Source organism: Typopeltis vanoorti, chromosome 6, assembly GCF_054136105.1.
Source record: "Typopeltis vanoorti isolate ZY-2024b chromosome 6, IOZ_Tvanoo_1.0, whole genome shotgun sequence".
Taxonomy (NCBI): Eukaryota; Metazoa; Arthropoda; class Arachnida; order Uropygi; family Thelyphonidae; genus Typopeltis; species Typopeltis vanoorti.
Window position 1 is genome coordinate 29,133,859 of NC_143554.1, and position 15,240 is coordinate 29,149,098.

General features: G+C 36.2%; 1 protein-coding gene across 1 annotated transcript; it reads right to left on the minus strand.

Moving 5' to 3' along the window:
* Positions 1–10,937: 10,937 nt before the first annotated feature.
* Positions 10,938–11,303, minus strand: LOC150105351 (general transcription factor II-I repeat domain-containing protein 2B-like). The gene has a single exon (XM_090393937.1). The coding sequence runs from the start codon at positions 11,301–11,303 to the stop codon at positions 10,938–10,940; it is 366 nt and encodes a 121-aa protein (XP_090250063.1).
* Between the last annotated feature and the right edge of the window lie 3,937 nt (positions 11,304–15,240).

Consider the following 15,240-nt stretch of genomic DNA (forward strand, 5'->3'; position numbering starts at 1 on the left):
GACAGACGATCTTAGACATGCACCTGCTTGTTCAAGTTGCTGACAGGAGTGACTGGTGCGTGCACTGCTGTGTTCGCCCTCACAATTTCTTCAGCCAAAGGAGGTCCAGCTAAGTATGCTTATGTTGATATGATTAAAATTAACATTTACCAACGTGAATGTATTTTATTACAGGGAAATGTAAATACGGTACAATTCAAATGGTTATCCAGAGCTGTTAAGCTGTACGAGAGACACACGAAAGAAATTACTGCAATAAAATCTTGTTCGCCAACCTGGTAGGCCAACTAATCAGGAGTTCCCTCATTTCTTAAAGAAAATCAAGGTTCGTACAAATTTCTGAACGGTTCCTATTAGCACTATAGTGCTAATAGGAACCAGAAGCCCCCCATCATGGTAAGAAAATAATGTTGTGGCCTCCATTTTTACACCCCTTCTCACCCCGTAGTATTAAAGGTAAGACGGTCTTTAATCCCGAGTGTCAATAATTTTAATCATTAACGACAGAGTTCGGACATGATTAGCGGAAATCATTATCCCATCACTAGCGTATGTTGGCCGGCGATTAGATCCGTGTTCGGGCGTATAATTACAACGGGAGGGTAGCAAGTATGAAGGTAGCACGTGGTCTTTGTCAATGCTTCTAATGAGATGGAAAATCTACAATTTGGGGAGGGCTGTTTTTTTAGGAAGTGGAGTTGAGCCTTGACCCCCCCCCCTGGTCATTCTCTTTATTTAAACGTTGAGCTTCGTTATGTGGGAAATCCAGAATAAGGATATCTGCGTGATTGTCTGTCCGACTAAAACCAGTCGGCTGTTTTTGTCGTAGAGCGCTAACTTATTACTAGACTCTCCGTATATTCGTTGTGCGTCATAATTCAGCACCTGAATTACGCAGGCCACACTTGGGCGATTTTCACAAGTTTTTAAATTAAGCAAAACTAGTGAATGCGGAAGCATATAGAATGCATCCACTTTCGGGTTCTTATTAACATCACGAAAGCACCAATTTGTAGTTTAGTTGCAACAGCAGCAGAAGAGTTTAACCGGTTGGAAAGACCCGGGTTCGAGTCCCGTCTAGGACACGATGAAGCTTTATAAGGACTAGTCTCATACGTAAGCGGATGGATTTTCCTTCCGGAAACACTCGCATTTTATTTCCGCAAAATCAACAAACCGCCGAAAGAAATGTTGGGTTGTGGGGGATCATGGTTTCGCTGTGCTATGGTGGTGGTAGCTGTTGCTAGGGCGGTTTTATTTGCTTCAGTGGGCTTTTTATTGCGGCTTTGATTTTTTTCCTTATGTTTATGGCTGCAACTGGCTTGAATGGGTTGAGGAGAGTGGCGAGTAGTTTCCCGGTTGATGGCCGAAGGACTTGTGTGTGTGGTGTCGCACTGCTTTCCTAGTTCTAGTGGGACCGGATTGTCGTCTGCACTGAACTGAGGTCCTTTATTAATTGTAGATAGAGCCTCCGTAGCTTAGTCGGTATATACGAAGCCCTTTAGTTGGGAAGACCTGGGTTCAGTTCCCGTTCATGGCGTGAGGAACGTTTATCTTGTCTCTTTCGACGAAAGGTGAGTTAACCGGTCTTATACGGAGGTAGGGGTTTTTTTACCCATAAAATCGGATTTTTCATCCCTCAGAACAGACAAATCGACCCAGTGAATACACACACACACATGGATTTATAATCATGAGGCACATACTTAATCCTTCATTAGGAGGTCTCAACCCGCCCTCCCTTAAGCGTGGGGAAATTTCATCTCAATTTATTTATATATTTACGAATAAATAAATAAATTGTAGATGGGATTCGCATCTGATGTTCATGAAGATAACGATGTTCAGAACATCTGGTGGTCCAGTTGGTCTGCAGTGCGTGGATTCGTGGGTGCACCACTGCTGCAGTGGTTCTTGTGGTGTATTCGTTTTGTGTCCTCCCTTGTGGGCTGTTGTTCTGCTATGCAAGCAGGACATCAGCATTTAAGTGGCCAACTAGTAGAGCATCACTGAGGTTAATGATTTTATACAATTCTGAGTTCAGTTAATGTTTATTCAGGAAGTTATGCGAAGAAATTTTTAGTTTATCTATGTTCGTAGTTTGTACCTCCAGCCTGGTGGCTTCTACGTTCTTTGTTATGTGGGTCGTGGTTTCACTGTGATTTATGTTGTGCTTTATATACAGATTGCTGTGCCTATCCTTGTGACATGTAGGGCGTTATTTGTGTACAAGACACAACAAGGTGCGTCTCGTTGATTAGACGTATTCCTATGTCACTATGGCTAATTAATTATCGTGCTTCGTGAATTTTGTTGATCAGATCATTAGTGTTCCAGCAGACTGTGAGAAGATACCTTCTTTTTGGTTGTTAACCATCGCAGAGTACAGCTTGGATTGCTTGGGTGTGTTTAATAAACTGTTTGCGGATTCTGCGTAGGGTTTCGTTTACTGAATTCGGTAAGATTTTCTCCTAATGCTGCGGTGACTGTGGCAGCTTAGTTTTAACTTGATATGGGCCGTTGCCTTCAACGTAAGTCTTGGCTGCTGGGGTCATCTGATTTCTTTTAGATGAACTCGCTAGTGTTCACTTTGAAATGCTGTTGACTTCTCTAATATGTTGGAGATAATTCGATATATTTTTCCTATATGTCCAGAAAAATATATCGAATTGGGGATGAAAACCGCTACAGCTTGCCATTTTTAGGCGTGTATTTTGGTTGTTTACAGTTATTCGGGGGGGGGGGGGTTAAATTCTGTGTTAAATGCATTGTAAAGGTGTTGCGCACGGCCGAATTTCTGGCATCTGTGGACTGGCTTATTGATGGCTCCCTTGCGGAGGGTTGCGAATTTGAGATCACAGATTGTCCTGTTATCTAGTTGGTGTTCATTAATTTCGACTATGACTAGCGGCATCGTCAGTTTTTTCAGTTTGTACATTCCACCAACTTTTACGGACACTCGATCCCACGATTGATTAAGTCTTCATCTGTGATGTTTGACTCCATAACGTCTCATAGCACAAAGTTTTCCAACTTTTCTCACTCTTGAGGGAAAATATGTGGTAGCAGAACAGATTCATGTTGTCGAGAAGTTTGGTTAAATTTTGGTAGTTCGCTACTTGTTGAATGCGAACGCCCTCTTCTTTGTTCTTGGTCCAGATGTTGATTTTTTGGCTTTTAATGACGGCTACTACTGTTAACCATTCATTTTCGTTGTGGAGAAGGAGAGAGAAGAAATCGTTCTGTAATGTTGGTGTTTTCATCCGTGTGTGTGTGTGTGGGGGGGGTTCTTCTTCGATAATGGTGGTTTCTTCTTTCGCATTTTCCTGCTGTGTACTTGGGGTGGTTCTTCTGAGCAGGTTGTTTCGTCCGTTGTAATTATCGATCGAGTTCTCCCAGTTTTCTGAATAAGAACAATTAAATTTTTTAATTGTTGCTAATTAACTACAAGATCATAATAAAAGCAGAATCATGACTAAAACGACTAAAAGCTGAACAAATAAAAATTAAGAGCTTACTTTAAAGAATAACAATTCGTGCTTACATTAATTTTCACGGTATTCTCGCGTATTACTAATCAATTTGACTCCACGGTCATTGGCGTAAACCAAGGAAACTCTGTCAATGAATTTTATGTAATAAAAATAAAGTGCATATTTTTTAATTATATGAAATGTTAATTTTTGAACAAATTTGTAAAGACTTTTTGGACCTTTTAAAAATGTATTCGAAAAATATTTGAAAATCTCGTTTTACTGATTTAGTAGCATTCCGTGAACTATTTCTTTCTTTACGGTAGCAAACTTAATCTTGGGAGATTCATAGGAAAATATCCTGTTTTCATTTTCTGACTTAAATAATCCCTTTTACGACATAATTTGCACACATTTTCTCTCTTTACGATATTATCCAAGATTTGCCAGAAGAGATGCATAAATACGAAACGTTTAGTGCTACTAATAAGATCATTTTTCCTCGATTGTCTTCTGCACGTAATTGACAAAGGAACTGACAGTTTTGTCTTGTCTCTCCCCCCCCCCCCCCCCTTGTAATCGTTCTTATTTTTCTCGCTTTTTTTTCCGAAAACGAAGGACTATTTCGAAGTTAATGCATTAAACCGATCATTGTCTCATGAGTTTTGTCGATAGATATGAACACCGTGCTCTCTTTGTCTGAGTCGATACTACTCCCCGAAGGAACACAATATTCTCGAGATTGCTCACAAAGAAATGTGTGTTTTACAGTTTAAAAGACGGCATCGATTTTTAAGCCGCAGCTGCACCGTGCGTGCCACTTCTTTATTTGTTCTCAGTTAGTGTTCGGCAAAGAGTTTACCTTCCGTCAGAAACACGTGTTCCCTTGGCAGAAGAGGGACAATCCAGTGGTGTTTGTAGAGCAATTCTTAGTCACGTGAGCTTCCTGTTGGAAGTGTCGTATATTATATTACAGTAGCGTATTCGGCATTGAATTGGTACTGTTTGAATGCGATCGAAGTTTTCCGGGATTAAAATGCACAATTCACACTTGTAACCCTCTTCGTTCTTGGATTTGTTTTTAATTGCTTAGTTCTGTGCGTTTTTTAAGTCATCTGACTTAATTAAAAATTACATTTGGCCTTTATTGCTAGCAATCTACTTCTATTATGTATATTTTTCCCCCATCTTTTTAGCGCGGCTTCCGGTGAAGGATATTAAATTAAACATTTTATTTAGGAAGACTGGTCGTGTAAGATATTTCACGTGTAAACTTTGCTTACATTTTGCAAAAGGAAAACCGAGTATAATTTCGTGCCACGTGTAAGATACTTTGTAACAAAGTGGGAAACTTTATCTCTTTTTAGTCCAGAGTTTTCCAACAATAAAGTGTTGCGCCTTTTTGTTTCCTGTATTTTGGGAATATATTAAATATATTATGCCATTTTGTTTTATTTATAATTAAGTAGCTTTAATTATAAAATTATAAAATTTAACTATAAAAAAATATAGTTTGCATCTAAAGCGCTAGGCAGCCTGAAGAAAGACCGTTCTAAGTTCGATTCTAGTCGCTGAATTTTTCTGAGCCTTTCTTTGAACAGTTCTAAAGTTAAGTTAAGGGGATAATAAATTCCTCATTATTTTCAAGCCGGATATGAAAAAAAGTTCTAAAGTTAGTCGATCTCTGGCATCGGCAAATTTTGTTTCCCGGAAACTCGGGTTTTCATCCAGTAACTCAAGAAAATCGATCTTAATACTCACACTATTTGAGGAAATAATATAATAGTGTTAGGGAACACGAGTGTCGTTTGTCGTACTGTCTTCTCCGGATGCCAATTAAAATTATTCATAGCCTTGTGACAGCTTCTGTTATTGGCTAAGAGTGGAGATTGCTTCCCCAGTTTCCTAATGTTAATTAAGGCTAGCTTAATGACCTCATCTACTCATTTTGGAGAATTAAAGGCGTTAGCAAATTAATTTATTTTAAGTTTTTTTTATTCCAGAAATGTTTGCTGTTTCAATGTGAACTGTTGACCTTGCATTTTATTTTCAGTTATGTTTATTATTTATTTATTTAGTTGTTTATTTTTAAAGTTTTTATATCTTTATGTTAGTTTTTTAAACAAATGATATTTGTTTAAAAATCGACTTTTCCTTTTTTGCGGATTAAAAACTGGCCATTGCAGGAAAAAAAAATTTCGGAATGCGACTAGCTTTTACAAACTGTGACTAAAAAAAAATATAAACCCAACTAAAGTTTTTATTTGCATGAAAAAGGACTTTCAGCTAATCATTAAACAGACCTGCCATTACCACTCGGTAGGAAAGAAACTTTTCTTTAAGGGTATTTAAGGAGATGGGGGAGAAAGGAGAAAAGATCACAATGCCCCCCCCCCCCCCCAAAAAAAATAACACGAGTTCGCCTCTTCCTTATCTTAGAACGAACGAAACATTCCATTTATATTTCAAATACTTTCACAAACAGCCATTACTATCTTACTTGGAGCTTTCCAGTTCAATCTCCACTTACCACTCGCACATGAGCGTGTATTTGGAAAGATTAAAACTCGTCTGTAATATATACACATATTTATTTATTTATTTATTAATCTGAAGTAGCTTTCTGAACTTCTACGCGAATGTAATATGAACATTTTCCTCGACTTTGTTCAGAATTGGTTTAAACATGATAGAATAATTAAATACATTTTCATCTGTTTTACTATTTTACGTTGATAGATGGGAACAGAGTGAAGATATTCATACGGACTTTTACTAGTAAGGAATGCGCAGCATTCCTTACTAGTAAAAGTCCTTTACTAGTAAGTAAAAGGAATTTTACTTACTAGTTTGGATCAAACAATCGATGTTGGAATGCCGTTTCCAACCCGCAGAACATGCATAAGAGCTTACCAGCTGAATACGCCACCCTGTGTCATTCGCAGGCGTATGACACAGGGTAGCATATTCCATCTCTCAAAAGAAAGAAATCTTAGAACACAACTTGGCAGACATATTACGTTCATTTCATTGTTTACTTGCCTTTACATTATCCTAAACAACCTCCCAATGCCTTGCAGCTGCAAACCTCTCTAGCACTGGGAGGGAGTTTTAGTAGAAATGTGAAATCTGCCTATTTGAATGGGTTACTTATTATTAAAAATAAAAGTTTATGAAAAGAAATATCGGAAATCTATCTAATGCATTCTACGTCTAATTTCCCGTGCAAATTTTTTTCACGTACAATGAAAATTGTTCAAATTCGTACTTTGATAAAATATAGAAAACCTAAAAAATGCTATTTTTAACAGTTGACGAGCGAGGGAAAAAAAAAGCAACTTCTTTTTAGCCTAATTTAAGTCTCGGCAACTTTTGCACTAACTTAAGTGTTCTATTTTATTTTTCTTAACATCCTTACTGGCATGATTTCGGAAAGGAAACGAAAAAAAAAAATACAACTGGACATTTATTAGCATTACAATTCTTCCTAAAAACACTTCGGACAGACAGACTAGAGCTAACATATAAACCGTTTCTCAATTTATTCCATACAAGAAATATATTGCGTCGATTTAACAGTTGCAACTTTAAAATGTTCTTCGACAGCGTGTATGCAATTTGTTGGTCACCGAACATACACGCACGCGCGCGCTATTGGATTTTTAGTGGAAACCAGGATTTATTTGTTTTCATTTTCTTGTTGTTTTTCCCCAAGTATTTTCCCGCTGATAACTGGGAGTGGTGCAGACACAGGCTGCTACTGGTACTTCGACAGATAACTTCAAGATGTTTATCTGTCAAAGTTTCCGTTAGTATTCTTTAAGAAAATGCATTTTTTCTGCAAATAAATATGAAGGAATTCCAGTAATGTTTCTTACTAATGTCTCTGTACAGTTCTCTCTTGAGATGATCATCAGCAAAGACTATTTCCAAATCCGTCAACTTCCGAGCATCAACTAAGTGTAATCAATTTGTGACTCAAATACAATCATGAAATCGCTTTATGTTTTCTTTGTTTTTTTAACGTTTAGTTTTCCTTCATTTTTTAATATGTCCATCATTCGGTTTTTCATTTTCATTATCATCATCATAGCATAATTAATAACGGAATCACTTAACTTAATTTAAATGTCTTTATTTGTAAAATTTTCGACTAAGTTTCATAGCCATTTCAATACAATTAAAGGAAAACACAAAAAAAAGAACAACAATTCAATCGAAAGCGCGTGATATTATGTGCACTATCGGCTGCAGGAGAATAGCTCCATCTGCATTAATAGATATCCAGAATAAATTACAATAAAATAATTTAGTTAATAAATTCTTTTTAAATATAACAATAAAGTAATTTCAATTTAAGAACCATATGAATGGGAGTATTAATCAATATAATTTCCAAAATTGAGAATTTTTTAGGCCATCGTTTTTGTTCAGGTTTACATTGCGAATGCGTGCTTCAACGCTTTCTTTATGCAATCTTTCCAGAAAGAAATGACTTTTGTGTAACACTTTGGGTTTGTTCCACTGAATTCTGTGTTTTGTAGATGATGCGTGACTTGCTAAACCTGATTTGTTGGGTTTTTTAACTGAAAAGTATTTCTGATGTTGTTCAAGGTGAATTTGTGCAGAACGACCAGTTCATCTATAATAACATAAGCCACAAGAGTAGGGGATTCTGTAAACTCCATGAAAAGAAAGAGAAGGATATTGTCTTTAAGAGAGATAAGGAGTGTATTAAGATAGCGAACTGGACAGAAAGAGACTTGCAAATCAATCTGTCGAGTTAGTCTTGCTATTTTTTCTGAAAGTCCTTTATCATACGGAATCCAAACTCCGGTAATTTCTTCTCTTGAGGAGGGGTTAAGGTGATGGCCATAATTATTGATTTTTTTCGATAGTTTTTGCATTATAACCATTAGCGACGAAGGCACTTCTGTTCTTTGATTAGAATAGAATCTGTAGAACATATTTCATGAACTCTGTCAACTGAAGATTTGATTATACCAAATGAGAAATGTAGACTCCATTTGGTTGACGCAGAATGAGAACATCTAGAAAAGGAAGACAACGGTGGTCTTCTACTTCCAGGGTAAATAAGATTCTTGAGTTTATTGAATTATTTTCCAAATGTTCCATTAAGTAATTCGAAGAGTTGAGGAAGAGGAGACCCCTATGACTGTTCCCTCTTTCTCTGTATAGTTTGTTCAAGCAGCTGAAATATTCTGAATTGATGACAAAGTCAAACAAATCTACAACTGGAGGAGTAATTCAATTGCATTTGGTCAGAAGGACATTTGCAAAGGTGAGACTGCATCAACATTTACTAGAAGATCTGTGGGTTGTAAGGATAATCCTGAAATTTTATTCTTCAAAATCTATTCAGTTTTAATTTATGGAGTTCAAATGACTATGAAACTTAGCCGAATGTTTTTCGAATAAAAACATTTAAATTAACGTAAATGACTCCGTTCTTCCTCTTACATCTCGACTGTTAGAACAATTCGGCGTCATTCTTTCCATCATTCAGTTTTTCATTATCATTTTTTTCCACCTTTCACTCTTTTCTCCAACATTTCTCAGTTCAATTTCTTTCTTCGTCAAATTTCTCGTTCTTCATTTTCTTCATCATTCCCCCTCCGTTGTTTCTTATTCATCTTTCCTCAGTTCATTTCCCCCCCCTTTTACTTTCCTATCAGCATTTCTACGTTACTTTTTTCATTCAGTTGTCCGTTTTTTTTTTCCTCACCATTCAATTTTCATATTTTTCCTGACTGATTTTTTTATCATAATTTTTTCGAATCTGTTGTATCATCATAGTAGCACACTTTTGCACAATCGGTGGGCGGCTAAGCATTTTTTTTCTGTTTTTATCGATCTTAAGATTTTATATATTTTTTTATTTTTAATTTATTTTTTACACAGTCCCAAAATCCTCTTGTAGAGATCAAACGGGGAACTTTTTCAAGTCACTTTTGGCTTCCAGAAGTGACCCATTCAAAATTACTTGTTATTTTAATCTTCAATTTGTAATCTTTTTCTACTATTGTTTCTTCCTAATTCGATTTTTCTTAATCACGTTTTAAAATTAGTTTTTCTTAATTAGTTTTTAAAATTTGTTTTTCTCATCAGTTTGAACAAACGTTTTTCTTGATCAATTATTCCAGATTAGTATTTTTAAAATTAATTCATAATTAATTTTTCTTAATCATATTTTTACTATAGAGTTTTTCTTAATCACTCTTTTTTTACAATGCAGTTTTTCCTGGTCAGCTTTTTACCGTACAATTTTTTCTTGATCAGTTTTTTAACATAAAAAACTTTTTCTTAATTTTTCTGCCATTCATTCTCCTTCAATTAGATTTTCAAAACAGATTTCTTTTAATCAATTTTCTTAATTATAGTTTTTCATATGTTCGATTTTTCGTTCAGTATTTACTTTTTTATATATTGTCTTCATTTTCCCTCATCATAACCAATACATTTGTGATTGAATAGTGAATCTCACCTGATTGTTCCTCTAGTAAAATTAAAAATAAAAATAAAAAATATAAATATATTTTTACAAATAAAATTTAAAGTAATATTATAGTAAATTTATAGTAATATATAACAAGTTATAATATTAATTATATCTTTATTAAATGAAGAAAAAATCACACAAAAAATTGCTCTCATTGGTTTTAATCAGTGTGAGCAATGAGCTTGCATTTCCTTACAAAGTTTCTGCATGTCCGGTTTGTAACTACTCGTTTTTAATTTAAGGCACGATTCCAAGTTGGCATCAGCAATTTGGCTCCTCAATTTGCATTTAATGAAATTCGTGATAGAAAACGATTGTCCACATAAATATGAAACCCGAAGATACTGAGAAACGCCAAATGCAAATTTTTCAACTCATGATGTCAGTCCGGAAGACTATTCTAAGTATTGAAAATCATTGAATCTGCCTTCTGTAGTTCTTTTATGGCAGTCTGCTTGCGCTGTGAAATCAGACTACATCTTTCTTTTTCTAGTTTTCTATTTCAGTACCAAGACGTACAAATTTGGAACTCCATAAGTCTTTGCTTGTCAAGTCCAGCAATTGTATTTCAAAATTAGTCGTGTCAATATCAAACGGAGAAAACTTTAATTCTTTCACATTGGCATTAAGAGGATTTGTAATAAAAGCTAGAGTTGCTTTATTATTTCTGAATTTCTGAAACCTTTGAAGAAAAGATTCTCTTATATTTAAAATTGCTGTCTTGAAATAATCTTAGTTAATGAGGGCATCGTGTTCTCGGCGATATTGAGACAAGTTTGGGAAATTAACTAAAGTTCCCCTCTCCAAATCTTCAGCGAACAGAATCAATTTCTTTTGAAACGAAATAACTTCTTCTAGCATTGAAAAAGCAGTATTTCCGTTGCCTTACGATTGAGCTGATTCAGTTGTGATGTAACGTCCACCACAAAGTACAATTTTTGCAATCACTGATCTTCTGTTAATTTTGGATATTGAACATCCTTGTTGACGAGGAATAGTTTGATTTCTTTTCTGCAAGATGCAAAACGCTTTAACATGTCGCCTCTGGAAAGCCATCGAACCCTGTTGTACAGGAGATCTGAATACTCGCTCTCCATTTCACTTAGCAACTCTTCAAATTGTCGATGGTTAAGTCCCCTTGCTACAATGGTGTTGGTAATCTTAAATACCAATTCCATAATTTTACCAATTTCTTCTGTAAATGTTTGTGCACAAAGTGCTTCTTGGTGGAGTATACAATGAAAAGCGATCACTTCATGATTAATTTTTCCTTTTAAAATTGAAACAAAACCCTTTTTCGCTCCCGTCATACTTTTTGCACCATCGGTTGCAATTGATATAATTTTATTGAGTGGGATGATTTTTTTTCCATGCATTCAAGGACGGCATTTGCTATGTCCTCTTCACGCGTTTGGCCCTCGAGTGGCAATAATCCCAGAATTTCTTCTCTCGGACCCTCAGATGATACAAACCGCACAACAAGGGAAACTTGGGCTGTGTCCTTGATGTCGCAAGACTCATCTACCGCAATTGATAAAGTTAAAGCTAATTTAACGTCTTCGACTTTTTGGTTGGTCACATTTGAGGACATTCTAATACTATCTGCTACTGGTTTGGCAGATAACGGCATGTTTTTAATTTTATTTAAAATATCTGCTTTGTTTTTGAAATCCCGAAAAAGTTCTTCAGATGCATTAACAAAACAACATTTTACGTATTCACCATCTGTGAATGGTTTTCCTCTCTTAGCGATCTCCTGACTCACCACGAAGCAACTTGATTTTTCAACATTTTTCAGAAGTTCTTCAACTACTCTTTCTCCTGTCACCGACAGGATATTTTCTGGCAAATGAGACATGTTTTGTCGTGAATTGTCTCTCCGAATTTCACTTTTTGTTGTACCCCACTTTTATTGGCAAATAAGACAGGTTGGAAGGTCATCTGATCCATTCAGTTTTAAAGTCACGATGCTCATCTGTTGTGTTTCATAGTTTTTTTCTTCGTAACCATGTGGAAAAGCACCCTAAATAATATATTTTATTTAACACGTTATATAAGTACATTATATAAAAAGAAAATAAAAAGAACTAAATAATTATTCAACATAATAAATGACAATAATTCGAAAATATAATAAAAATAAATCTCACCAGTAACACGTTTTATTATATATATAATTTCCTTTATTATAATAATAATTGCCAGATTGCCATCATCACATGCAGTTTCTGGATGCACCCAGCAAAAGAGAATACTAAGTTGCAGAAACACAAAGCGACACTGACTCCGCTTTTATATTTCGACATTGTCAACGTTGCCTTGCCCAGTAGAGGGCGCCCGTGCGCTCACTTATTAGTCACTTTGTTGCTCTGCAAATGACTTCAGATGTCGAGGCACCCTAAAACCTACTCAGAGCCATATGTACGTACCCAAAGAGCCGCATGTGGCTCGCGAGCCGCAGTTTTCCGACCACTGCTCTAGATAATCAAGTAAAGCTAGTAAAAACCCTTGTGATTTATTTAAAAGTTGCGAGCACCGGTACTAAGTCTTTTCTTGTACTATCAGCACTCAGTTCTTGATTATTTTCAAAGGTGAGAGACGCAATCATCCTCTGATCATGCCAAGATCATTTTTCTCTGTTGCTAATATACGTGAAGGCTTACTTGATTCATTCCTCCAAGGTAAGGCAGAAAAAGTGGAAAATAACTCGAATGTGACAGTGTACATGGTTCTTTTTTGTGCTGTTACGAGTTTTAGGGCAGAATTACTGGCATGTGTTGAATATTTGATAATGATGTTCCCATTAGATTTACATTTTATGTTGCTGAGAGAGAAGTTGAGGCAGTTTAGGGAAGGAAATGACTGATCAACTTAAGAAAACAGATTTCATCCTTCAGCTGCATTCTGTGTATTAGATGTCAAATTTAGTAATGTATGACATTACTAAATTGACGTGTACGGACAGACTATACAATTTTAATCTGTTTATCCATTTGACGTGGTTTCCGTAAAGATCCACTAAGGAATTTTCAGATTAGGTTTCGTTCTTTCTTTTTTTTTTCTTTTTTTGAACTTAATAAATAATGAAATACAACACTGTGACAGATTAATCCACCACTTACTGATAGCTTTCATCTTTTCCGCCTTTACTGATTATTTTTCGTGTACCCCTGAACGGCCCAGCACGTACCCCCGGGGGTAGGGGTACGAGTACCAGCGTTATATATATATATATATATATATATATATAACCATGATTTGTTAATATTCCAACTCGCTTGCCTGCCTCTATAGATAAAATTCGCTGTTGTTTACTGCAAAGGCTGCGGGTTAGAATCCCGTTAATGGATGTTTGTAAAAGTCTTCTGCACGAGTTTATATATTACTTATTGAGATTATTGGACTTGTTTAAAAAAATTCTCAGATGAAAACGGAGTCTCCTTAATCACAACCTCCCAGTTGCTTTAATCTAGCACTGGCTGCCTCATGTGAGAAGAATAAGTCAGAAGGCATTTCGAACGAGCTTAAATGAAATTTTAGAGTAACAGCACATCACTTAAACTGAATGATTTAGCCTTTTTTTTTTTTTTTTTTTTTCCTCCGGCGGATAGGCTTTTTGGGAGCCTACCGAGAATGCTGTTGGCAAGTCACACATACACCCCTTCCCTGCCATTTGAAAAAAATTAAACCATTTTTAAGTAGTTCAGGGTGACCAACTGTGATAATGTGTTGAAGTAAGGTGCCCTTAAAAAAGGGCGCTGTGAACTGTTAGGTATTGAATCTACACCTCGGCTGCTATGAGGATGAGTGTGGTCGTACAATATAATCCAGCAGCTTTTGCTTTCAGTTTCTTTCTCAAAATCTCACCGCAATCTGCATTGATTCTCCTGTCCTGATCATGTTCTGCTCAGGAACTGAATCTGCTAATTCCCTCGACCATTTCCCCCGATGAATGTTGTGATTTCAACATTTTTTTTTCACCGAGAACGTGCTGCTTTTTGTCTTAAATGTACGTTTATCGATGGAATTGCGTTTCCAGCTACAACGGCAGTCTCAGATCAGTGACGAATCTTTCCTATAAAGGCTTAGGAAATGCAAAGGAGTGTTAATCATCGCAGTTTTATCTCGCTTGCAAAGACGAATTATTTCAGTGGGAAGTCATTAAAGTCCAATAAGTTGCTTAGAAAACTGCTTTACCATCACCAAAAAGGAAAAAAAAAGTTCACCTTTTGACACGCGGGAGGAGGAGGGGGGTAGTGATAAAGAAAACAACAGTTGTGTGTGCAGCACTTGTGTAAACTTCACACGCAGGGTAAATACAATTTTATTCTTGTGCTTGCGTCAATTCCCGCACAAAAGCACAGTTTCAGCATCTCAAGTCAGCCTGTGACGTTTCTGCATTCCTACCTTTGTGTAGCTTTGAGAAAATTAAATTACAGTTGGCATATTTACTTTTTCTAAACAAAATATATCCCCTCCCCCCGATTAGCTTTCATCGTGTGGAGAACCGAAATTTTGATTTTGAAGTCATCTCATAATGCACGAGCAGATAATCATCCCTTATTACTAGAGATGTGCGAATGGTTTTCTTCCTGTTTGTAGGGGTTTGTTTGGAATCCTCCGTGAGTATCACTAAAGTAAAGTCTGTTGCAGATGACTTCATGGGAGATCTACGATTGATTGGCAGTTATCTTGCCGTTTCATCAACAAACAACTTCCTGTTGTCGAGAATAGGCGAACTTGTTGTGTCCTATGTTTTCATCAGTCGTTAATGTAATTTCGTCACCCTTGGAGGGGGGTGTGTGTGTGTGAGAAAACCATTCTGCATATTGAAGGCCTCAAGAGACTTGAAAAATTTTACGTTTCGTTTTTCGGAATACGTAAAGCCCAGCCCTGGCAATAATGTGCTATTATACTCTTCCAAGTTTTTAATGATGAGATTGTCATAGAACGAAAAGAAAGAAGAGAAAAATCAGAATTCTAAGCATGTCGATCGCTCTCATGGTTTGATCAGAAAAAGAGAGAGTTAAAAGTTCTTATCTAACTGGTCCTAAAGAACTTTTAGGTTTCAATTCGACGGCTGCGCGTGCATTCAGCAGTGGATCCACTTGGAAAGAGAGAGAGAGAAAAGAAATGAAACTGTGCAAGTACTTTCTTCCTTACTCTCGTTCACATGTGCACAATTAACGATTCTTTATTAATCAATTAAAGTGAATAAAATTTATTTACGATCAACTGCAATTCCTG